Source organism: Macrobrachium rosenbergii, chromosome 54 (genome assembly GCF_040412425.1).
Source record: "Macrobrachium rosenbergii isolate ZJJX-2024 chromosome 54, ASM4041242v1, whole genome shotgun sequence".
Classification (NCBI taxonomy): domain Eukaryota; kingdom Metazoa; phylum Arthropoda; class Malacostraca; order Decapoda; family Palaemonidae; genus Macrobrachium; species Macrobrachium rosenbergii.
The window spans coordinates 18,520,103-18,546,484 of NC_089794.1; the positions used below are offsets into that span (position 1 = coordinate 18,520,103).

The 26,382-nt window shown below is 35.4% G+C and overlaps 1 protein-coding gene and 1 long non-coding RNA gene across 7 annotated transcripts in view; both read left to right on the top strand.

The window, feature by feature from the left end:
• The window catches only part of LOC136834811 (zinc finger protein 180-like), a 15,769-nt gene extending 1,722 nt beyond the window's left edge, over window positions 1-14,047 (top strand). Inside the window, exons 2-5 of one of the 5 annotated variants that reach the window (XM_067097553.1) lie at window positions 1,188-1,351; window positions 1,450-1,712; window positions 4,317-4,391; window positions 9,154-14,047. In XM_067097553.1, coding sequence (XP_066953654.1) covers window positions 1,463-1,712; window positions 4,317-4,391; window positions 9,154-10,082 — 1,254 coding nt within the window. In that variant the 5' untranslated portion in view covers window positions 1,188-1,351; window positions 1,450-1,462 and the 3' untranslated portion in view covers window positions 10,083-14,047. Of the gene's footprint in view, window positions 1-1,187; window positions 1,352-1,449; window positions 1,713-3,304; window positions 3,488-4,316; window positions 4,392-9,153 lie in introns of all 5 variants that reach the window. The other 4 variants (XM_067097557.1, XM_067097552.1, XM_067097556.1 and 1 more) reach the window with 4 other exon arrangements.
• Window positions 14,048-17,874: 3,827 nt separating this feature from the next.
• On the top strand, window positions 17,875-26,167 carry LOC136834812 (uncharacterized). Of its 2 annotated transcripts, none has more exons than XR_010851891.1 (4): window positions 17,875-17,937; window positions 22,428-23,238; window positions 23,443-23,662; window positions 24,963-26,167. It is a non-coding gene; the product is annotated as an uncharacterized lncRNA (long non-coding RNA). The 2 variants fall into 2 exon arrangements; XR_010851890.1 differs by lacking the exon at window positions 17,875-17,937 and adding an exon at window positions 20,369-20,605.
• The last annotated feature ends 215 nt before the right edge of the window (window positions 26,168-26,382 follow it).

The window sequence follows — 26,382 nt, forward strand, 5'->3', positions numbered from 1 at the left end:
CGGCCACGTAGTAGTTGTGGCAACACTGTGGGGGTGAAGTGTACCTAATGTAACAGATGGTGTCTCAAGAAATGCTCAGGTTTGCAGTCTACATGGAATAAGAATTTTTATGCGAGAGATGTTTTAGAAAAGCAAATTGGGAAGAGATTGGATGTGATAAATGCAAGGTCTTCTCTACTCAGCAACAGAAACCTGGTGACTGACAAGGAAAATGGTAGATTTGGAATTTGTTACAGTAGAATGTTTAAATTTATGGCTGGGGTGCAGTCAGAAGATCATATTACAAATGAGGAAGAAGTAGAGAGATAAGTTATCAAGAAGCTGGAAAAAAGTGAGGTTATTTGTTAAGTGTTGGGAAGGGATTAGGAACAGTTGGTCAGAAAAACAGTAGATATGGAATAGCAGGATAAAGAACTGTAGTAAAGTCCTGGAAAGAATGGAAAAAGGAAAAGATTGAGACATAGACTTAATAGAGTTCATGCAGAAAGAGAACAGGATAAAAGAGAGTGGAGAGAACTCATTATGCGTCTAACCCCACAAAGGGAAGGTTTTATGTAAACACATTCTTCATGGTCCCATGAACACACAGCAGAATTTTATAGCCAGGACTCTCAAGCCAGTGGTACATTCCAGCTCAGATTCTTTTAAAGCAGAATAAGAGTGCCCTGAAGGTTCACAAAGCGGAGTCCAGTTTGGATCATTGCAAATACTGAAGGCATGTTAACCCAAAATGGCCTAATTCAATTACAGTTACTCTTGTTAAAATGCATTTGCAAATCTTAAACTGAATCATTTCTTTTGTCTTTGTAAAGTTGTAAATGTAATTTTTTCAAGGCCAATGGCTGCTAGAGTTTGCAGTTTTGTTTGTGTTCTTTAATATGGAGTCCAAGGTGAATCCCCTTAAAAGTAAAGGCTAGATTAATTTTGGCCATCAAACCATTTCACTGAATACCAGAGTCAGGTCTTGGTAATATGTTAAATACAGAAGTGAAATATTACTTAGTGGTAGTGGTCTGGATAACATCTTGGTGGCGTGAGAATTCAGTGTTTATTGGTGGGAATTGTTAAAGTGACAATGATTACCTATTTGAGCAGTTTTGGCTTGAAATGTGTTTTACTAGTACCATTGAAAATTATGTGCAAAAATTCTGTGTACCAAAAGTATATTTAGACATTGTAATTTTCAGGTATTTGTGTCGATGTGCTTGAAAGTTATTTTTTAAAACGGAACACTAGCAGATGGTAATCATATTTTCATCAGCGCCGTGAAGACCTGACAAATTTATAAGGGTCATTTACAAGAAGTGTGGGCATGTTTAACTTCAAAACACATACTCCTTTTACTCAGCAGGTTAGATATTGTATTGATTAATGTTTAAGTAATTTCTGCAAAACTTGATTATGCTTTTTTCTAGAATTTTGTATTAATTTGAAACCTTTTTCTTTCAGGGTTGTTATTAAAATGGAGGGGGATTTGGGGACAATAACACTTCCCCAGCCATGCACAGAGCTCCCAGATATTGCTCAGTTTCTGAGCATTTACATGTCAGAGGAAGAGAGTATAGCTCTTCAGGAAGGGAAACAACCAAGTTCAAACATCCAGCATAGTGTCTTCAGCGTTGGTGAAATGCTTCCGTCTGCGTCACCTACCAGAGATGCAGATTTTAGTATTATGTCTCTTGTTGGACCAGGTCCAACTATTAATACACTTAGTAAGTGCTTCTTATTCATCAAATATATTTTGTGCCATTATATCTTGTAAGATACTGTAGCCTATATGTTTTTGTGAAGTATCACAGAATTTCGGATGTGCTGTTCAAGAAGCAATATTGTAAACAACGAGATTTTGAGTAATTTCCAGTACGTCATATTATGTTTGGGAGCAGATAAAACTTTAGAGTAGAGTAATTCTTGTGAGAACTACAGCTCCAGTACAACTAGTATCATTGTATGCTATGCTAGGCATCACTGATTATGGCAATCGCAATATTCTCTGTTACTCATCTTAGACTGTGGGCCAATTCTGTACAATAGCTTTCACATTGCTCTTATACTAATGTTGCACTTCAGCTTCTGCAAAGGCTGAATTGAAAGCAGCTAATGTGTACTGTAATTGGTAAAGGGGTCACCAATCACAGTAGTTAACTCATTGATAGATTACAAGGTTAATGTTATCTGCTTTGCCTTTTGCTGGGTTGGTGAGTTTGATTTTCTCTTGCCAGGCTCTGGAACTCTTTTGCTCATATTTTTAGACTCAAAGTTTTTCTTTCTTTAAGAGGCCAGCTGATTGCTACCTTTTGAGGTTAGATAACACGCATATTTGTCTTTTTACTTTTTGTGTGTCCTTTGGACTTGGGCAGGTAAGGGCACTGTCTTGCCCACCCAGTGTGTCATAATAAGCATATCAAAGGTTTGTAAGGGCTTGTATTGGATGAATTCATACAAAGTTTTCTAAAAAAGCATAATGAAACATGTCATATTAATTACATTTGTTATGCTTTTTGTAATCATTTCCTGTCAACAAGGTTTTCAGGTAATTATCCTCTATCCTATTTAAACAAAGTAGGATCTGGGTGTCCTTAGGATAGATTTTAGCAATGGTTTCTGGCTATTAATCAAGCGGATGGTCTGTTTCTAATTATTAAAATGTCAAGGATGTGGACATTAATCTTTAGCATAAGGCAAATTTTATGGTTTATATTAAGAGGAGAAATTATGTTAGGGGCTTTAATTTATGTTTCTTGTGTTTGTTTTTATCACATTAATTATGGTATAATTTTTCCTCAATCTTGTTTTTCATCGGCAGTTACTATAAACTTTTTTTTTCCAAGCATTAAGAAAACCTCCTGTCTGACATTTTGTGTGACCATTGGAATAGCTTACTCAAGGAATAATGTTTTTATGGGTAATTCATCACACCATTTTGAATACAATCTTGCCTACTATATACTGTACTCTGGACTGTCTAAATGGTTGTTGACTTTCACTTGCTCACAGTCCTCCTCTTGCATTTTCCTTCCTATCCATTCCCTTCGGCCTGTTTTTTCTTAGCTCTGCAACTCCTTCATCTTGTTGCGGAATCTGCAACTCCTTCATCTTGTTGTAGATTCCGCCACTCGCATAGGAACAAATCATTTTGGGTGAGCCGTGTGAGACTAGGTTTTGTTACTCGGTGGATATGTCATACTGCGTAATGATAATGATAAATGCATTATCTAGTTTCATGCTTGGATCTGCTTGTTTTGGCATATCTACTGTTTTTTGTTAATATTTTGAAAGTTTGCTTAAACTTTTAACATTTCAGACCTCCCTGTGATGCTACAAGCTTAAAATAAGAACCTAATGTATTACCGCTGTTTAGTTACATTATTCTTGGAATATTTCTGTTACTGTGGGAACAAACTGGACAGTGAAGCAGATAGTGAGAGGGCAGTAAGAAAGAGTTGCAACAGCATGGATGAAATGGAAAAGGATTGCTGTACTATAGGTAAATATAAATATTTCAGTAGTGAACTGATTTGTACAAGACATGAACTGCTAAGTAGTGCTTAAACATCAGTTGGCACTTTTGAAAAAAGCCTAAGATTCAAGGTTGTAATGTGTTGAGATGATGTGCATGTGAATGTTGCAGAAAGATGCAATGCCCTGATGCTGAAAAATTACTGAGATCTCAAGGATTGAGTTGATTCAGTCATGTGATAAGGAAGGGAATTGAGCAATGAGTCTGAAAAGTTGTAGACGTGGAAGTGGTAAATGATGACCAGTGGGAATTCATAGAAAGTAATAGAGAAAAGGTATTCATAGAGGAAGCCTTAGATGTGATATTCAAGCAAAAAGCATTGAAGGTAAAAGGCATTTGGGAGAGCTCATTTCATGTGTAACCCAATAAAGGGAAAACTTAATGCAAAAAGCATTAATGATGACGATTCTTGTTCCTGATTTGAGTGTGAAATGACAATTTCACAAACAGTGGCAAACAGTAATGTTTGTTTCCAAGTGGTCATAAACTCTGCAGTAAGGTATCAAGATGGGTTGTGCACATGAGAAGGGCAGAGTAGCAGGTAGTGGTAGATACAAAAGTGGCAGTAAGCCAACTTATGAGAAAGATGGGAAGATCTAGAAAGGGGGGAATACATGAGAACTTTGTCCTAATGGGAATTCAGGCACAAAGTAAACAAGAGAGAAAATTTCTGAGACAGTTCACCGGGCATCTAACCCTGGGTGTAAAAATGTGATAGTGGTAATTGTTGTTTTATGGTGAGGTATTAGTCCATATGCAATTATTGTAGCAATCTTCATATTTTTACTCATTCCAGGACCTGTTGGGGAGTGTGAACAGGAACTGTCTGCTCTTGACAAAAGTGTTCTAACAGTTTTGAAAGACAATAGTGGTGAGTACTGTAGCCTATGCCTTTCATTATAGTCACTTGTTTCAGCTTTAGTGCGCTAACCTTCAACTATAGTACTACAATGAAGTCTTTGGTATTATAGTTACTCATTACAGCCACTGCAACAGGAATGTAATGCATGATTTTTTTTAACACAAGTAAGTGTCGTGACGAGAACCTTGAACCTAGAAATCAGTGCAGTTATATGAATAAATGACGTTTTCCTTGCGATGGCACTAATTTTGATGACTGCTGTAAGCTTTTCCTCTATTTTTATCATTTTTATGTTTGTGAGGTATCAAGCACTGGTAAGAATTTGATATTTCGGTAACCAAAAAGCAGGTTTGAGTGATAAGCCTCAGATATATTGGTTATTTCATCTCAACCTCATTACTCATATTTGCCTGTATTTGTACTTGTCTTTGTTTCCAGACACTGCATTCTTTTAAAAAAAACACTTAGCTTGGAGCATGTGCCACTTGGATTCTCAATTACCTGTCAGTTACCTGCCTCATTTCTTGTTTGTGTGTGCAGAGTTGTTGACAACTGTAAAAAATTTCTCCAGACTGGTTTCTTCTCTGAAGGATCACCTGTATTCATCACCAACCCATATATTTCTCTAATTTCATTCGTGTGTGCATTTGCATTCCACTTTTGCATTTAATATGTGATATTAAGAGAATTCTGCACCAGTTGCTAATTGTAAACATGTAAATCATCATTTCTGTAAGAAATTGCTTTGTTGCATCTCTTTGCAGTTGTTTCAGTGTTTTTCAGGCGAGTCAGTTATATGAAGTGCTCGCTTCAAGATATGGAGAAGCACCTATTTTTAAGAAAAACGAAACAGATTGACAGAGTCAAAAGGATGCCACTACTAACTACCATTTAAAATTATATCCCGTTTCTTTTCCCCCCTTGACATGACATAAGAAAAGAAAAACTGTCATTACCTCCATGGTTTGAATGGCAGTGTGATTCCGCAGTAATCTAGAAAACATCTAAAACTACAAAAGAAATAATCATTGGTTTTCAGATGACTGATGTTTAAAGAGCTGTCAAAACCACGAATCAAAGTTTTTGCATATATGTTGTTAGGTCAGTTTAGGAGTCTTTTCAACTGCAATTACTGTATACCAGTTCCCTTTACCCCTTGATTTGTAAGACAGGCAGAATTCCAGAGTCCTCAACATCTATGTAATGATAGTAATACTGTACAGTATTTAAGAATAACATGAAAATATTGTCTTACTCAGTCCCACCTTGGTTATAGAAAACAAGTTCAGAATGCACACAAACATTTGCTGAACTGTAATGATGACAGGAACATTGAACAATGTAGTAGTAAGAAGAACACAGTGATAAGGATAATAAAAAATTCCCATCCCTGTTTAATTTTCAAGGCATTAAAAATAAAATTGTTTAAAAATCAGAAGTATAGTAATGCCAGGTTATAAGAACCGTACACACAAATTATTAGATTTCCATTCTCAAAATGCACCAAAACATCATTGATAATAACTATTACAATAAAATAGGACATTGTAATACTGTACTTAGATTAATAATAATAAGAATAAGTAAAAAGAATAAGAAATGTAAGAATGACAATAAAAAGAAAAAGAGTGCTGGTAAATGTGACATTTTGTACAGCTGTAAAATTGCTGAAGAAGGCAGTGCAGGGGAAAAAGAGGAGTCAAAAATATTTGCAACATCTCCAAGCCTTTCTGGATTAGCAAAGATCTTGCTGTAGTAGTTCCTGTTGGAAAAGGAAATGATGTAGTTGAGATTATCATGCAAATCTTGAGCACTTTTTTTTATTAAAAGGAATAAAGATAGAGCATTACTGAGGGTTTTCCATAGTTTTGCTAATGTGAGTTTTATATGAGAATGATAATGACACACTCCCAGGCATCACCCTCAATTTGTGTGACTCCTTCATCTCATTATAATCATCCTTCATGCTATTGTCCTTATAACCAAAGTGGAGTGTATGGTGTTCTGTCACTGTTATTTCAATTCTCAGGAGCTAAAGGTTCAGCTACAGACATTATAGGAGGTACTGTAGTAGTTTTGCAATATCAGCATATTCACGTACAGTATTTATTTTTACCCCCGCCCCAGTTATCACTGAATAACACTAAATTCTCATCAGCCCATTTATTTACACCTGAAATTACCTCAGTGGTTTCACTTACGACTGTTACTTCTGCTTGCATGTATCATTGCTTCTTGACTCTGAAGGTTACAGATACCCAGATTGAAATTCATTTCTCGCTATAATCTGGTTCGGATTCCACAATAAACTGTAGGTCCTGTTGCTAAGTAACCAATTGGTTCTTAGCCGTGTAAAATAAGTCTAATTCTTCAGGCCAGCCCGAGGAGAGCTGTTAATCAGCTCAGTGGTCTGGTAAAACTCAGGTATACTTCATGTTCAGTGCTTTCACTTGTAAAAACAGATTCATAGAAAACTTGGTGATAAAAAGGGGATCTATTGCAAATTAAAACAAGGCCAAGGCAGTCTTGTCATCAGGCCTTGTGTTAACAGACCACCGCATAATCATCTGATCATTTCAGGTCCCCTATGCTCCTCCATGGTTGCCTTTATTGTGCACCATACACACCCATGTGTCAGAAAAGGCTCAAATATTTCTGCATTGCCCTTAAGCATCTCACAGACATACCATGTATTTTCTTTTATGTTGCAAAGTCTGATGCTAAATTTATTGTAAAGAACTTTTCTTACAATAGCTCTTCATCCCCTTCTCAACCAAGGGGTCTTTCGAGCTCTGTAATCTAAGTGCAAGTCGTAATGGTTGTGGATGTCAGGTTCATTAGTCAGAAATATGTGTTAGGGCCCTTGGCATACATGTCGTTTGATGCAATAACTAGAAGGCTCTTTGTGGTCTCTCACAGTTATTGCATATTCCACTTGATCTAGGTTGGTGGTTCTCTCTTTCCGTGATCATCAAGAATGATTTTGCCTATGTCGGTTACCTTTTCGAATGCATTGCTCATGATCTCCTCCAATACCTTAAAAATTTTCAAGGCAGTCCTATCTACAACCCACATGTTGGCCTTATTTCACTGTGTGCTTTAAAGTAAGCCTCCTGAAGTTCTTGCATACTTTAAATTCTTTTCAGTGATTATCTCTTGCCTGAAATCAAGTTATTCTTTGCAGTATGGCATAGCCATGTGTTAAAGTCTGCCACTTTCTTTCATTTTGTCATAGAAAACTGTGCTGTTCCTTTGCAATTTTCAGCTTTAATGTCACTCTGTTTGATATAAAACTCAGTTAGTTTGTCAGACACTCTCTTATCCAGCTAGAACCTCATGTTGTTGTAAGAATGCTGGAAGTGGCCAAAAAACACAAAGAAAATAAAGCTGAATAAACTGTAGATGCTAATTTAAGACTCGGTGGTTGAGCTGATGGTGGTGATGCATAGCCGTGCTCTAAATAGCTCTTTGAGCCTGGTGTGGCTCTGCTTGGCTGCACTGTTTTTACTCTGTTCCTGTTCTTTAGCAAAATACAATCCAAAATGGCAGAGCTTGTTACTGAAAACTCCACATCAGGATTTCTTACAAATCTTTATTTTGGAAAAAGGCCAAGTAAAATTGTGAAAGAGGATAAAACATGAGTAATTCTTGCATCACAGAAGATTGTTCAAATAATTAAATATCAAAAATTGAAAACATCCATGAAGATGATTACAAAGTTTGTTGTCACAAACTAGACACGTAAAAAAAAAGAGGTTCTTTCCCACCTGGAAACAAGGTCCATTGGTGCACATATACATAGCAGCCATTCAGCCAACAGACAATTTTGTTATTGAGGAATGATGTTTATAAGATCAGTAATCTTGGCTAATGTTATTGGCCAGTTTATTGTGGGACAAATTGTACCATTTTCTTCACATAAGGCATAATAATCTTGAAAGGATTTAAAGGATCACTGTGCAATTGCTAGGTATCATGTGGTGTTTAAATTTTGTGTGAACAAGTGTTCATCTTGCAAAATTACATGATACCTTATGTGCTGATATTGCCCTCTGTTTTTCCAGTAATAGTTCACATAGGGGAGCACCACTTACACGGTTGAGTAAATAGCAAACTGTAGACACACAAAAGCTTCTGTACTATGTCACATTGCTTTCTGTCTAATTTTCATCTTTTCCCTCTGGTCTCAGCCCACTTAGCTGTCCATCTTGACATTAACTGCTCCATTGTCAACTATAGCTACAAAACAAATCCTTTTTGGGCAAACCCAATGAGAGTAGAATTGTGACTTGGTCTTGTTAAGCTATTTTCTAATGGCAATAATAATCTTGATTATATTGGCAGGCCTGAATGGAATGTCCTTTACGCAAGTGCCTATTTCCAAAGTCTGCAAATAAAATCTTAGAGTTGACAGAAAAATATAAAAGTTAACTTTAAGGAAATATCTTTTTAGTGCATAGTCTGCAGATAAACCTGCATGTTAGGAGTATATATCCCATTTATGGAGAATATAGTGCAGCATTTAACCAGTGAAAATTTTTTGCAACTCCTAATTTCAATCAACAGAGACTGTCAAGACTTAAAGACTTGGAAAGAAATTTAGTTGTACAAAGTAGTAATTTAGTAGATAGGATACATTATCTGCAGGAGCCAGTCCAGTGAGAGTTAAGAATTTTAATTCATGGTTTAGGATAGACTAATAGTGATATTAGTATGCATTTTGTGTTGATGGTATCTTCTCGAACTAAATAATTTCCATTTTTATTTTCAGAGGAATCTACTTTATACAAGACATACTCAACTGTGACCCCACTTGACACAATGGAACTAGCAACTCCTGCACCCTCAAAAGAGAGACATACTGTGTCAAAGGGAGCCGGGAGAACTGGTCAGGAGCAGGGAAAACGTCACGTTTGTGAAATATGCACAAAATCATTCTCCCGTTCTGATAAGCTCACCCTGCATCGCCGTACGCACACTGGCGAGAAGCCGTATGCTTGTTTCTGTGGGAAGAGGTTTGCCCGTAGTGACCATTTGAAGGTTCACTCTCTAAAACACAAAGTGAGTCCAGAAGTGCGAAGACAGATGTTGCTGGAGGCGAAGAATAACAAGCAAATATTACCCATAAACAATCAGGAGAATTACATCATTAAGCAGGAGCCCATGGATGGCACAACACAAATCACTACCATTGAAGCATCCAGCATCAAACAGGAACCTCTCGATAGCTCGCAGCTCAGTATGCAGTCTGTGGATGATGCAAACAAACAAGAATGCAATGTATGCAACAAAGTGTTTGGATCAATTTACAAGCTCTCTCGCCACCTCCGCACCCACACGGGAGAAAAACCGTACGTCTGCTTTTGTGGTGATCGATTTGGACGTTCAGATGTCCTTCGCACACACCAGAAGTCCAAGCACATTCCATATTGCACAGAAGTAGTTGAAAATCCAAATGGAGACGCTTCCACACAGACAACTGCCAATCCTCCAAAACCGAAAGTCAAGAGGGTGAAACAGATGAAAACAGATGGTATTTACACATGTGCGTACTGTGCAAAAGAATTCAAAGCTGGCTATAAACTTACTGTACACTTGAGGTATCACACTGGTGAAAAACCATATGTTTGTGACTTCTGTGGGAAAGCCTTTGCCCGCAGAGATCACATGAAAAAGCACAGGAATATCCATACAAAGTAAAAAAAAAAAAAACACGAAGTTGGAGCATGGATGTTTTACTACAGTATATTTTTATGTGATTTCACAGTAGCACAAAACTAAGAATAATTGAAATCTAATTGGATTTGTTTTTTCATGAATATTTTTTTTCATTCTAGTAAATGTAAGTCCAGGTAGGATATTCAGAAGTATTTTTATAGTTTCATATATAATATTAAGATTTTTGTGGCAAAATTTTTGTTCAAATTAACTAAAATTGAAAGTCCATTATCTTATAAATGTTGCCACTCATGCGTAAGTCACGCTTGTAAGTTAGCTACGTCTGAAGTTATTAAGAGATTTCAGCCACATTGAAAGTTTATAAATAGTATTTCAGATTGAAATTATGAAGATGCAGAAAGTGAAATTGTTCACTCTATTAAGCTTTTGTATTCATAGATAACTGTTTCCATTTAGAGTTATGGATGCTCTGAATGTGTTACCGAGTTTTTGGGGCTAGGCAACCATGCGGTTAGATCATATCTTCAGAGTTGTTGATCTGTTGCAAGTTGTAGATATTAAGACACGTGAGTGTGTGTGAATGCCCCTTTTTATTGAAGGATTGCTGGTACCTTGAGGTTAGGATCAAGTGAGAATTGTTGTCAGTTCCTGCGTAAGGTACCCGTATTTTGTACTCTTGTTCTCTACCCCCATCTATAAAGGTGAATATTTTAGGTGGGAATGTCCTATCCAAAGATGGTATAACATTTTAAATTTGTAGTAGACCAGACTATTTAGGCATTTCTAAGTACAGTATGCTATATCATATATTTTTTCTTTAAAGAGAGTGCTGCATAGCAGTATGCAGCTTATATTGTTCAGAGTTAGACATAAAGCCAAGCTTTAGCTCTTCAATTCATGAAGGCATTGCTTTAGAACTGTCTCATAACATTTCCCCTTTGTTAGCTAAAAGTGATGATGCATAGGCAACAAGCAGCCTCTTCAGATGTACTTTTAGGGAGGGGAAGTTTTGTATCTTTAAAATTTGAGAATTTTCCCACGTTACCTAATATTTTAGGAGAATACAGTTAAAGAGACAGGTCTGTGAGCAGTCATAAATTAACAAAGGAAATTCCTGAGTCTGTTGTCATAGATATTAATGACCAATTTGCTTTTAGAATCTTTGGTATCTTGCTTTGTTGTTATTATAGCGGTTGCTGTGATTTTGAGACCAGACTCCTAATAATGTGGATCCTTGAGAAGTGTTGGTGATATAGGCAGGTAATAGTTCAAATGACATACTGTGCAGTATTTCAATTTTCGCCAAAGACAAGCGTCAACCGTGTTACCTGGGTTTTGCGCTCAATATGAACATGGAAACAGTTATCAGCAATAATGATAATTATAGTAATTAAATTTAAATATGATTCTATATCTTTGATGTTTCTCTCTCTCTCTCTCTCTCTCTCTCTCTCTCTCTCTCTCTCTCTCTCTCTCTCTCTCTCTCTCTCTCTCTCTCTTTGTGCATTTTGTATTCCTTATAGCAGTGCTGGAAGGTCTGCAAACTACAGTAGGTATTGTATTCTGAGAGAAAACGTTTCCTGTCGTTTTTATTATTAACGTTGAAGGTAGTATTTGAGGAACAGAAAACAGATGTATACTAGTGTGCATGTACATTCTGACTTTTGTTGTGTGAATTGTGTGCAGTAATTGAAAAAAGAGAATTTTATACATTAGTGTATATGAGAACTTTTTCTTTGTATCTTTAAAAAGATTAAATGTATGTGGACCTCATGACAATGTCATCGATGAATCTTAATGACAAAAGCAATAGTTTATATATTTGAGAAAATTTCTGGTGTTTTCAGAAAATGTCTTCATAGCTCCTGCTGTCAGTGTTGTCCGTAAGACTTAAGTGTAAACGATTTATCTGAATAATGAAACAAACTGAAAAGTTTTGATTTGGTCCAGTGCAAGGTCAGGCAGTGATACTGCAAATTGTTTATATTTAATTTAATGTGTTTTGCTGCGTTGTAACATAATTTGTATTTTCTGCATCACTCCATAATGACAGCTAACCCCACAAAAAGTTAGTTCGAATTGTAATAATCTTAATTATGGCCACCATGCACAATATTTTTTTTTAATTTGGCCATCCCCAAGAAAGGAAGGAGTTTCAAGTTAGCAATTTTGTTGAATTACTTAATACTTGAATATTTTACAGGAAATTTTAGCAGCGCTACAGCATATTGAGAATGCTGACCGAGACAAAAATTCAAAGTTGTTTATGGTTCGAAAAGAAAGGATTCTCACACAGTTTTTTATTATATATATCCAGAAGCTTTTATTTATGACAGAGGGTCTTTTATTATCATCTCTTCATTTGTCGAAGGGGGAGGCATCTGTTGGTACTTTTGAAAGTTCTATATCATTTGTGTTGACTGAGTGAGCAATAGCTAGTCATAAGAATACTCTGTAGATGGTATGCTCTAGTCATAGATATATATATATTGTATTTATAATAATAGTGGCAGGTCAACAACTGATCATTCCAGTGTTTGGTGGTACAAAGTACGGTATTAGAAGAAGGTATCATTGGTAATTGTTAACAGAAAGTCTCGTTCGTACGTTTATATTTTTTTGTTTTAGGAGGGAAACGTTCTTGTTCCAAGGTTTGCTGTGGGATTTACTCTTGCAAAATTTGTTGATGTGATCCTCGGTCGTTTGCGTTAAGCATGTGCGCCAGATAAAATCTCAGATTGTTGAGGTATCTATTTATTTCACTAAATACCATAGGCTTCATGAATTACCATTACGCTACTACGTTTTTATGTAAGTACTACAGATATATTTGTTCTTGCAACAAGGAGTATGGATACACATTTGATTAATTCATGTTTTGTTTGTGCAGTACTTCTCTGAGCATTTAAGAATCCGAACCGTTTAGGAGCTGAGCAAAAGTGGGACTGACCTCGTTTAAGTTGATCGTTGTTGCCACGTAATTGACTGTGATGGAAGTACTTGGAACAGCAGCTATTGTATCATTTTACCTTTAAATGCTCACGGCAGTACATTGTTACGATGTAATAGTTTAGACTTGTGCAATGACTTTTAACTCATTTTTTTAGATGTGCAATTATTTCAAACCAATTTTTTTTGTAGACTTAATGTGCAATGATTTGAAACCATTTGATTTGTAGACTCATGTGCAATGATTTCAAACTTCTTTTTTTTTCCCCTTTTAGCTTAAGGTATGCACTGTAATGTATGTTATTTTCTTAAGCTTTTGGCTACTGGTTTTCTCTCCTTATTAATATTTAACAATGAATGTTATTTTTGTTGCTTTAATTTTACAGATTTGTATTTGCCTTCCAATTGAGGTGGTAGGGATAGTTAAGGTACTAATGTTATTATGACACTTTTTTTATTTTATTTATTCTTTCTTTTCACTCTTTATTAGGCGTTAGTGTGCGGTGATTTACATACCATAAAGACCCCGTTAAAAGACCTCATGTAGTTTGTTTACCAGTTGTTGGTTTCCCTTTCCAAGACTATTACATTAATAGTAATAAGAATGCATTATCGTTGGAAGCGCCATGTCGCCAGAAAGAATTAATGCCATAGACATATACTTAATCTTCGGTATATAACCAGATTTTTTTCCCTCTTTACCTTCTTCGCCCCTGTTAACCCCAATGAATGGATTTCGTATGTGTGGTTATGCACGATATTTGTTCCATCCCTTTCCCCCAAGGCTCTTTTGTTATGGACACTTGTACAGTTGGTTCAGTTGATTGATAGCATTATTGGTGACTGATATAGATCGGAAGTGCTGTGTTAAATTTTTCTGCTGTACTTAAAAAAAAAAATCTTTTTAGCATAAGTCGCATAATGAACTTTTGTAATTTTTCAGCTTGTAACGTAGAGCTTTGTGTAGAGATTAGTGTAATATGTTTGATATTTGTATAGACTGAAAATAAATACATTCATTTTGGTAAAAAAAAAAAGTAGGGCAGTTTTATTTACAGATTTGAACTATGGCACAGTGCTTTTACAGTGTGTACAGACTCCAGAATGATGTAAAAGTCTGTATAGACTGCAGGCTAGATGGGGCAGACAGCTTACATTCTTAATCTTTCCCCAAAGATAAACTAAATGAAGAAGGAAGAAAGTGTTTAGCCTTGAAGAAACATGAGTGTCATTTATAAAGAGTTACAAAGTGGAAACTGTTGAGTGCAGAAATAAATAATGTACAGTAAATATTAAATGCAAATGAAAATACTTATAAACCAATAGAAGCACTAAAAATCCTTGATATACAACAGAAGCATGAAAAACAGTTAAAAGACAAATGAACATAAAGAAAGAAATATTTCAATAACAAAAACTAAAAGAAAAAAGATTATTTTTAAATGCGGTATATTCAGTTGAACAGAACTACTATTCAACGCTAGTTTTATTAGTTCAATGTAGACCTTTCTGTTCTTATTTCCTTCCTTTTGTGTGCTTTGGTGAGAATTATGAAATTCACTACAAAAGAATATATTTTACAATTTTCGTGACAATGTATATGGATAGCAGTGGTAAGCTGCTTCAGTTTCTATCATTCCTAAAACTAACCAATGAAACGTCTGTTTTCTTTACCCAACACTGCATCTTTTCTCACATCAGAACTGTCAGCAATGTGGTGAGCAGTTAAATTAACTAAAAACATGCCACCACAGGAGTTTGCAAGGTTTTAGTGATTACAAGAGTAATGTAGAAACCCATAAAATAATTGGCCTGAGAATCCCTATGTTCAGTAAATTAAGTTTTCATTCCACAAATTGCAGTATAAGAAACCCCGTATAAACGCTGGAATATGTTGAGGTCCCTGCATATGTAGCCATTAAGGAAAATGGAGGTGCTGATAAAGCACCCAATCAATCCAACTAGGGCTCTAGACCTTTTCCTGCCAGTGATTAAATATCTCTTACCTTCAGTAACTGGCAGGCCTTGTCCAGTAATGCAATTGACAAAAACAAATAACCTGTCTTTAAACTGGCCGCCTCTGGGATGCAGTAGAAATCAAATTATAACTCCTGAATTAACATGTCTTTGTATCTTGCGATCTCGGTTCTTGCAGGCCGTCGAACCGAAGCCCTATAAGAGCTCTGAAATGCCACGATAGACGCGTCAAGTGGAGACAAGAATGTCGGAAATGAAAACGAGAATTATGAGTGAAAGGATACATGGAGAATGGGCTTGTTGGATAGTGTATTAGAAGAACCGAAAGAGGACAGGATCAATAATTGGGCAGATTTATGTAGAAATTAAGGAAAGATTAGAGAAATGGATAGTACACCCTAGAAGGGAGAGGTCAACAGTAAAAGTCGAGTAGAAATATACTTTGCATGGAAAACGAAAGTAGATATAAAACTCGTGGTAATAGGCCATCAGCAATTGCTGTACAGAGCTAGAACAAATTTCCTATCAATGAACAATAGGCAACAACATAGGATATATTGTATGCTCGTTGCGTGGAGCAGAAGAAAATCTTAACCAATTCATACTGCAATTCAAGGAACGAAATGAAGACGGAATAAAAGCCGAACAGGAGAAACAATCTTCTTATTAAGAAAGAGAGAAAGATGTTGATGGAAACTTCCTGTTTACAGAAGAAAGAACAGAGAGGAAGAAAGATTTACTGCTGCGCAGAATGTACAAGCCCAAATTCGGAAATGAGGACTAACAAGCTCAAGGGGAGCCGATGCAAAGCAGATTCCTCCAAAATGAACCCGAGAAGGTGCAACTCTGAACTGAACTGAGCTGTCACAAGAAACCAAAATGAGTGAGTTTACACTTGGTGGTGTTATTGAGGGTTATGACCGCATTTACCGAGAAGAAGACCACTGGTGCGTATTGTTGCCGTCTATTTTAGCTAATGACAATCACTACTACTTTATCTGAGGTGTCCTGAGTTCATTTCATTGCCACCTACCGTAAACAAATAGTTGCTACAGTCGAGTTATAGTCCTCCATGGTGTTTCCTGGTTTTCTTTTCTTTAGGAAACGATAAGTTATCATCATGCATGAAGATATGAGAGCAAAAATTTAATAAAATTTGGATATTAACTTTCTCTGTTAACTATCTCTCCTGTAGTCCTACCTGGCCTCTCTGAATCAAAATCGAAAAAAGCCTAAAAATCCCATTGCTGCCTTCAAGAAAAGGCTTAATTCATAAATTTGAACATACGAAGGTTGAAACCAATTTGACATATTTAATTATTTTTTTAGTTTTGATCGGAAATGGGTTACTGGTTTGCCCCATCTAAACGCTTTTACTGCCTCTCTCTCTCTCTCTCTCTCTCTCTCTCTCTCTCTCTCTCTCTCTCTCTCTCTCTCTCTCTCTCTTTCCAACGACTTAACAAAGTTTGACGCGTACTCCTAAGGTTTGTTGTCATCTGTTATATCCATTTTTTGTGTACACACACACAGCCATCTCTCTCTCTCTCTCTCTCTCTCTCTCTCTCTCTCTCTCTCTCTCTCTCTCTCTCTCTCTCTCTCTCTCTCTCTCTCTCTCTCTCTTTCCAACGACTTAACAAAGTTTGACGTGTACTCCTAAGATTTGTTGTCATCTGTTATATCCATTTTTTTTTGTACACACACACACACACACACACACAGCCAAAGTACGCTACCTACCACAAAGGCTGGAGGGAAGTGCTGTCAATAACTCCTATATACCCCGTAGGGGGTTAGCGCCGTCAGTGCACCTCACACAGTGCACTGTAAGCATTACCTAAGGTTCTTTGCAGCGTCCCTTCGGCCCCTAGCTGCAACCCACTTCATTCCTTTTACTGTACATCCATTCATATTATCTTTCTTCCATCTTGCTGTCCACCCTCTCTCAACAATTATTTTACAGTGCAACTGCGAGGTTTTCCTCCTGTTACACCTTTCAAACCCACCCACTCTCAATTCCTTTTCCAGCGCTGAATAACCTCATAGGTCCCAGTGCTTGGCCTTTGGCCTAAACTCTATACAATTCCATTCTATTCCAACACCTATATTATAATAATAATAATATAATAATAATAATAATAATAATAATAATAATAATAATAATAATAATAATAATAATAATAATAATAATAATGATAATAATAATAATATAATAATAATAATAATGAACCAAACAAAAACTTCTTTCAGTTTTCTTCTGAAGATGGAAAGAGAAACCCACAAGATTCCTGTGTATCACTTGTTTACTTGTAAATATTTACATGTTACTTTTAAACTCCCAGTACTTTCAGGTCCTAACTGTGACCCTCTTTCAAGAGATGAGGTAGTCAGGCTGGTTCAAGGCCCAGCAATCTTCTGGGCCTTGAACCAGCCTGACTACCTCATCTCTTGAAAAAGGGTCACAGTTAGGACCTGAAAGTACTCAGTTTAAAAGTAACATGTAAATATTTACAAGTAAACAAGTTATACACAGGAATCTTGTGCGTTTCTTTTCAATAATAATAATAATAATAATAATAATAATAATAATAATAATAATAATAATAATAATAATAATAATAATAATAATAATAATAATAATAATTTTGTGAAGAGGACAAAATTTGCTTTGGTTAATGCTCGCTCAGGTATTTCAGCCGTGAGTTAATCCCAGGTGATACTGGGGTACTGGGTATTTGGTCAGTATACCCCCTTTTACCCATTAGCGAATCAGAACAGTCCTTTCTTTTTTCTGCCAATCTTATTGGCTGAGATTTCGAATTGTGGAAATAAACTCAGGTTAGGTATTCGAGGCTGATTTGTCCATTTCTCGAACAGTATGTTTTGAGAGGTGAAAGTGAAAGGATGTACCTCAGACCTACTGTGGAGTTGAAACCTTTATTGGGACAGTGAGGTGAGACAGAATATTTTTTCAAGGTTTTATTTTTCGTAATAAAAATCTCACAATCTTAAACGTCAGATGTTAAAGAATGATAACAACTATCATTATTATGTTATTTACAATTACTTTAATTGATTTTAAGGGGGTCCTGCGTATCAGAAAGGAAAGTCTATTAAAATTGATAACAATGATAGTATTTTGTATTTGGATGACATGAAATCTGACTGCATAAAGTGGTGACTTGTTCTCTCTCTCTCTCTGGTGGTCACTCCTTTCCAGGTCTGTGTCTTAAGCCATTCGAGGCGCCAGAGTAATCCCTCCTTTTGAACTGCTGAATGTAACTGCTCCTTACAAGAGAGAGAGAGAGAGAGAGAGAGAGAGAGAGAGAGAGATTCTACTCAACGATTTCATTCCACCAGGAAAAGAATGACCTCATTGAGGTCCTATCCATTTTTGTTATGACATAGTGACCTATATTTTGATTGAATTTTGAACAATCTCTCTCTCTCTCTCTCTCTCTTAGCTACGACCCGCAGCAATCAACAGACAGCAATGGTAACAGCATCATTCAACGAAGACATACCAAATACTTAATGAAAATTCCCATGTTGTTCCTATCCTCTCCAGGCTCTGGGAGCTGAGCCATACTTTCAATTTCTCTTTATATACCCTTGGCACGGCGTCTTTAAAGGGTATTGGCCTTCCGGTTCTCAGCTATTTTTGGGGGTGTGAGATTGCTGACACATCTCAATAGTTTCCCAAAATACTGATCAGACCCAATATTGCTTTATTTTGTTGGTGTATGATTGCATGTCTGCATGTGCGAATGTATTTGCCTAAGTGGAAAAATGTTACCCTCTCTCATTTCATTCTCTCATCTAGCGATAGTTCATGCATTTCTTTACAGAAATATGTAGACGTTAAAAAGTTAAACGTTTTGTGTGCCCATTCAAAATTCGTCTGCTATTATTTTGTTACCAAAACTATCATAGCAGCAAGCCTAACAGATGACTTATTTTTTCAAAAAAATACACTATAACTGTCTATTCTCTTTTAAATTTTTCTAAAATATATATCAATATATATGTATAATATAAATTTTTGTTTCTATTTAACAATTTTATTAAAAGTAACAATAGTCCTTTTTTAAAAAGGAGCAGCTGACACGACGTAGTAGACGATTTTTTTGCAGGGAAACAGGCTTAAAATAAAGAAACAACGATCATAGGAAACCGTTAAAAGTCATTGATGGATGTATTTTAGTATTATATCGCCATTTTAGTATATTTTTGTTTTAATCTACCTTAGTTTGTATGGCTTAGCAGTTAACTATTGTATATTAAAGGTGTTCGAGCCATGAAGAGTCTAAAAGTTGCCAGTGACCATTTTCTTAGTAATTCTTTTGTAACTTTCACTGACTAAGCCTCGATAGACTAATAGAGTTTATTTCATAAACAATACTTTTACATTTATGAGATAACAATTTCTCGCAGCGCTCATAAATTCAGAGACTATGTCTAAGGTTTTTGTAAGATGTTGCTAGTTACTATTTTAATGTTTCTGTACGAAAGGCTTTTAAATACTCTATTTCTGATTCACGTATGTACTTATGGAACTAATTAAATGAATTTTTTATATATTGATTTCCATTAAATAAAAAATTACTTTGTTTTCTGTATGACAATTTCAATGTTATGGTATTTATGTTTTAGTTCTGTTTCCCCTTTTTAATGATGTCTGCTTCTTATTTTACAAGACGACCTATTAAAAGTTACTAAGAAGATCGATTTTCTCTTTAAAATATACTGTTTAGTACTCAGCGTGCATTTATATTTATTTAAATTCAAATTTTATAATTGTAATAGTTTATCCAACAAAATTTTTATGTTACCTCGCATTTTAGTTTTATTTTCTTGTCAACTTTGAACATTTGTCTGTCTACTTCTTTTACCAAATATACTTAGGAAAATACCTTTAAGATTTCAGGTTTTTAAGGTAAAATTCACTTTTTTTAGTAATTATTATGTATAAATAATTTTTAAAAGTTTTTAATTTTTTATTATCAGCTTTTGAGATTGATTATTTAATTTTTAACACAAATTCCAAAAAAATTGACATTAGTTTATTTTTTGTCAGAGCTAAAACTACAACAGTTGCTAATCAGTTTTTTAAATTTTAGATTTATTTTAGCAATTTTACGGATAAAATCAATAAAGACTAAAATATAAGAAAATATGAATGTATTCATAATGAATTTTAAATATTAATTTGATAAAATTCCTCCAGTTTTTCGTATAATCGAAGGTTGAGTTAGTGTAAACAAATACGTTGCCAGTTACTATTTACTATTTATTTTTATTTTATAGTTACTTTAACTGTCAATAGATGACACTTGAGTCTTTGTTCGCAAATTGAATTTTTCAGTTAATGTCATAAATGACGACAAGTACCGTCTATGCAGATTAAAAAAATTCCCATGCCCTATGGTATTTCAATACTATTAATAGAATGGACTAAAATTATCGAGAAAGGAAATAATGTTAGAAACGGCCTTTCAGCATATTATTGGAACATGACTCTTTTGTTGACAACATACTCCAGGAAAGTGGTGACTCGTCGTATATTGTTGTTCATTATGACGCTTCTTCATTTGATTAAGTCCTTTACAAGTATATTATGAGTAAGTTAACAAGTAGATTGAAGCAGGCTGTGAGAGTTAACTTGCCAAAAATTGTCTTAAACATAGAAAAGTGTAGTAGAGACTGCTCAGGGTAATGGCTACCTGTGCTTGAGATACCAGTCCTACCCTTTTTAAGTGCCTTGTGGCCGTCATTGCGAAACTTTATGTTGTTTAACTGGGTTGCTAAGGTAAGACACCATTTAGAAGTTATCCGGTGAAAACGTTTGGTTAGTACAGTGTAGTCTAAACAGGAAAAGGCCACAGTCGTAAATTTATTCCAGGTCTGAGGTGGGCTACCGGTTGTTTTGTACTCGAATTATATGATGCAAGTTCAGGATTGGTATATCAGAAGCGATTGTAAAGATTAGTTTATGGAGTCCCTGGTGAGATTTGGTGATGGAATCCAAGAGGAATCCTGTGCATTTTTTGACAAGGTTATTGGTTGTTCAGGAACCTCAGAAGTAGCCTAAGTCGAAGAGTAGTCGTTCAGTCCTACACAGATTTGACATGTAATTGTTCGTCCATTGAAAGCACTTGGGAACTTGAGTAAGGAGTGAGAGTAAAATGTTAGTTATGCAAAGGAATGGAAGAAGTTGAGTTCTGAAGATTTTGCATGGTAGCCTAGTTACAAATCAAAATTGTATCTTAGGATAAAAGCCGTATAGGGGTTTGAAAACAAAGTATGAAGGGTAAAGTAGGTTAAGATACGTATAACATTTGGTAAATATTTTTAATGTTAAGAGTTTTGAGTTTAGCAGGAATGAAGAATCCTCAACTGACAGGCTGACAGACAGTCTTGACTGTTGTGCTGTTGTTGGGGAAATTTATGCCAAGCATCCTAATGTGCACACAAACCATGGGCAGTGATGCTCAGCAGAACCCCCCAAAAAAGTTAGCCTATTAGCAATACTAGTTCTAATTTAGAATACCTGGCCCTCAGCAATAGGCCAATATTGGGCTAGAAGGAAGAGCATAATTATTTTGAAAAGACTACGATGAGAGTGTTAAGTGTATTAAAAACTACAAAAAACATAAACTAGGACATTTAAATGCAGATTAGGTATAACCTAGTCTTATTAAAAGTGGTCAGCTTAGGAGCACCAGGTCATTTTGTCATGGAATCATATAGGCTAGATGGTGAAATTCACAGTAAATACAATTGCCGTCTGGCTAGTACAGTTGGTAACATGTTGGCCTTGTAATCTCGGGGACCAGAGTTCGTTCCCCATCAAGGGACGGATAGTGAGACTGTCTACCAGATAGTTACTGCCATGAATGACGACATGGTGGGGGGTTGGGTTTACCCGGGTGACATCCACCCAATAGGCAGGAGCCTGTGGGAGGACTGAAACCACCAGACTTTAACTTTTAGCCTTAATAGTTTTCACTGTGAAATCAGAATTTTGAACATGGTGCTGGAATATTTTCCCATGTTCAGTTGGTTTAGGTAAATGCAATTAATGTTGAATTAAGTTGGAGTTCAGTATTTTTAGTAGGTTAGACTATCATCAAGTGGGAAATGACATGCTGATATTGCTGCACATGTTCTAGGAAACAATGGTAATTTTTGCAGCATAATGAACAGGATTGAAGGGAATTATGATATTTATCCTGTTAGGTTATACAACATCAGGGGCCATAAGGCTTTAGATGTAAATTACTGAACTTTTACTTGTATAGAAGAAAATACGACTATGACTTTTTTTGAGTCATAGCTATTTACTTAGTATAATCATTGTGATAGAAGGCTTTCCCATCTCTTATGTCTTTGTATCAAATTTTTTTTCTATAAAACAGTTTATGTAGATTCCTCTCTTTTCAGGGAGGTTTCACTGCCAACAGTCATTTCAGTGCATCTGTAGAGGCAGTTTGATACAACTCACATTCTTTTGATATTTCAGTCAGCTCTTTAGTTATCTTGATAGAACCGAAGAAAACTTAGAGTTTTAATAATTGACACCTCTGCATGTAACAGAGCATTACCTTCATTTTTGAATCACAAAATCCAGAGAACTAAGATATCTCCCCCAACAAAGCAACACTATTACTGGGTCCATTTGCAAGTGTATTGCTTTGAGATGATATTTTACTGCTTAAAAGCATTCTGTTTTGTTTACCTCGCCCAGAGTGACATTCAACTTAAATCATAAAGAATTTCATCAATAAAGTTCTCAGGAGCCACTCTGCTAAGTATGGTACTGTACTGTATTGTGAACTTTGCTTTTGTTGCTAATTAGACTCACCAGTTAATAAATAAGGTGGTTGCAGTATTAGAAATTTAGATTCATGAAATCAGCACTCTAGGTTAAGGTTTTGGAGAGTATTTATCTTGCAAAATCACAAAGCTGTTTTTTGTATTAGAGTAGTAAAATATTAATGAAGCAGTTTTTAGGATAGACAAAATGTCTAAATTACATTGTAAATGTTTGTATAAACCAGTGTTTGGTGAGTGCCTAAACAGTAAAATAGTTTTAAAAATTTGGGTTATATCAAACTGACTTTAAAGATGTACCAGGACGCCTTCAGTTTATATCGAAATGACTTTGTATCAAAACTCCAGGACATGCACTTCAATCAAAATGGGAAAATCTATGCAAAGTAGTACAAGAGTTAACTAATGAAGAATGAAATAGGTAAGTTTATGATATGTGAACAATAGATTTTTATCTGGCTAGATAATCTTGAAAATTACATTATCAGAAATATTTATAACAAATAAATTACCATGTAATCCACAGTGATAATACTGAAGGTTTTGTATAAAGAGTATATGGAATGAGATGGGAAGAGTGTTATCAAGTCAGTATACTCTACTGAAGTCTATTATTTATTGAAAGTTTCAGATTAAATAATACAACTGTGACTAGTACCAGGAAAAGCCGCTTTCTGGACATTTTTGGAACATAAAATTGTGGAGCCTTAAAAAGAGAGGTTGTCCTTCACACAACCCATGGGAGAATAATACATGACAGTGTCAGCTGGGATCCTGTCGTCACCAGGATAGTTGTGGAAGTCCCAGACCTACTGGGGTGCTGACTATGATAAGAGAGACTGGAGGTGAGTGGAGATTTGTGGAAATAAAACACAGAAATACATGATAAGCAAAATTTCACTTTTTAGTCAGTGATAAAAAAACTATATTATTTAAAAGTCATTTTTCAAAAACATACACACACATGATCTGATACTCATTTGGTGTGCAAAGTCTAATGTTAAATTGTACTTTCGTTCCTACAAAAAATACAAACCTTCTTCTTATATGAATAATGATTCGCAGCAAATGAGTGTTCATGTATAAAACACTCGGGTCTGCTTGCATAGGAAAAATGCAGTACACTTGAAACTTTCCTTAAATGTTCATCCCACGTCTCATTTGTTAAAGGTTACGTTGGAATTTAAGTGCCCAACAATTTATGCATACTGTATTAATAAAGTAAAAACCTGATTGGTTTCTGGAGTTAAGTATTGAATTTCAGTAACAGATCTGACGATTTCAACTTCAGAATTAAGTGTTAGACCTGGGTTTGGGATGGAATGAAAATAGTGAAATTGAAGTTTGAGTCAGCGCCAAAAGGTTGTAGACTATTCCTAGAAAGAAAGTTAATTTTATAAGATATTCGTCATTACATTAAGAAAATGGGTGAGGAAAGTGGATCTGTTATTAATCTTAACTTTTATGTAAAAAATCTTGATACTGTGAAACCTTCAAATTCTGTAATACTAGTTTTGATTTTTTCAGCAGTTTCCAAAATAATTATTGGTCAATTCTAATGTAATCTGTAAAATGGTATGGTACTGTATTTGACTAGCACAGTACAGGAAGACAGTAAGTTAGTGAGCAGTCATTGGCTCATTTTCTAAAAATATTTTAGCCAACAAAGGGAGTAATTGGGGGCTTTAAGTAGAGAGAGGTAGTAAAGTTTTGGTGCTAATGAATTTTTACCAGATTAAGTGAACACATTGCAATTGGTCTTATAAATGTTGTAGCCTGGCCCAGCTAGCAATGATAATAAGACACAAAGCTTTTTATTGTAATTTGCATATTAGAACTAAAACTAAGAAGCCTTTGTCACTTTTTCTAGTGAAATTTGCTTTGCATTCCTATTTTCAATTACTGAAACATTTACTGTAGCTGTGACCAAATAAAATTTCATTAAAATGGTCTAGATAAAAAAAGCTGTAGACATTCAGCGCTAGTTTGAAAAAGACCTTCTTCCATCTGTGCTTCTTTTATTAAAAGGGGTCCAAGTATAAGATGCTTAGTGCCAGGTTTTAGCTAACTGTCTTTTATCCTAATGCCTCATGAGCTAAAAGGTCTTTTGGTGACGTGTCATTAACTCCTTCCTCATCTCTTCAGGAAAGCATCTGCAGCCTGAGAACCTGAAAGGATCAAGTTGAATAAGACCACAATCCAGATACTTATTTGCTGCAAGAGGAGAGCGTTAACCTCAAGAAACAACTACATTTTTATTGATGCAATTTGGGTCATGTACAAAATGTGGTGGATAGTCACTAATGTCAGCGAGCGACTGAGATGCACAAAAACTGGCCCCATTGCTATGAATGTTGGAAAGAGTCACAATTTGATATAGTGAGATTAGAATCTAACTTCCTTTGATTATTAAAGCCAGGGTAGGAATAAGTTCACAGTCCAGTGTATTGTGGAAGCTTTTGCTTATCATGGACATAAAAATGCCTTATTTTATCATGGTCGTAACGGTGCTTATTGGTCCAAAGTCATGTAGAATTCAGCTCTGCCCCCTGTAATTTCTAATTAGGAATGTAGATTCTTGATCTTTTGAGGTAGTTCAATTTGGTTCAAGATATTGTATTTCCTGAACATATATTGGACATCAGCTTTGTATAATCTATCAAGTAACCTTTTTCTTAATTTTTTATCAATTCAATATCTGTATGTGTCATCAGTATGTTTCAAGAATCATAGTTTTTACTTAAATTCCATATCGTTCAGTATCAGTTACTGGTAAGCCTGTTATGAATCATGATGCCTAGTTTTTAAAAGATTCTTATTTCGATATTGACTAAGATAGTTCAGTATGCTTCAAGATAAATAGCTTTTTTTTACACCAGATTCTTGGCAGTTTAATATTGCTGATCAGATATATCAGTATTTGTATGGATACTTAAGTTATTGTGAATAATTTAATATGTTTAAATTAGCTGAAAGGTAATTCAGTCAATTTCAGGATACAAGGTCTCCACAAAAATGTTTTAATAAGATCAGTATTAGCTGTAAGGTAGTACATTCAGGATTCATAATTTTTTACTTGAAATTCTTTTGGGGATGCGTTCCAGACCCCCCCGCGAATAGCTAAAATCTGCGAATACTTACAACCCCCCCCCCTCTAAAAACGCTTATATCTGTCTACCATAAAAGGTTGAACACCAAAGTATGCCTAAAAATACCAGCCTACATCAGATATACATTGAACTATTACCTTATTACTGTATTAATCTTTGAAATGATACCATTAATATAATTTCCAAGCCATCTTAAACACTTTATCATTACATTTATACATACGTATTGTATGGCTTACAGCTGCAGGTGAAAATAATCCAGTCCCCCCTATGTATTCAGCCACGCACACTTTCTTTCATACAGTTACAAGCCGTCCTGTTTTCTTTTCGAGAGGAACCATTGGTATGTACTGTATACGTAATTCACAAAAAGAGAGAGAGACAAAAAATAAAAAAAAAAAGTATGCACATTTTAAAAAAGTTAATACTACATACATATTAAGATTACTACATAC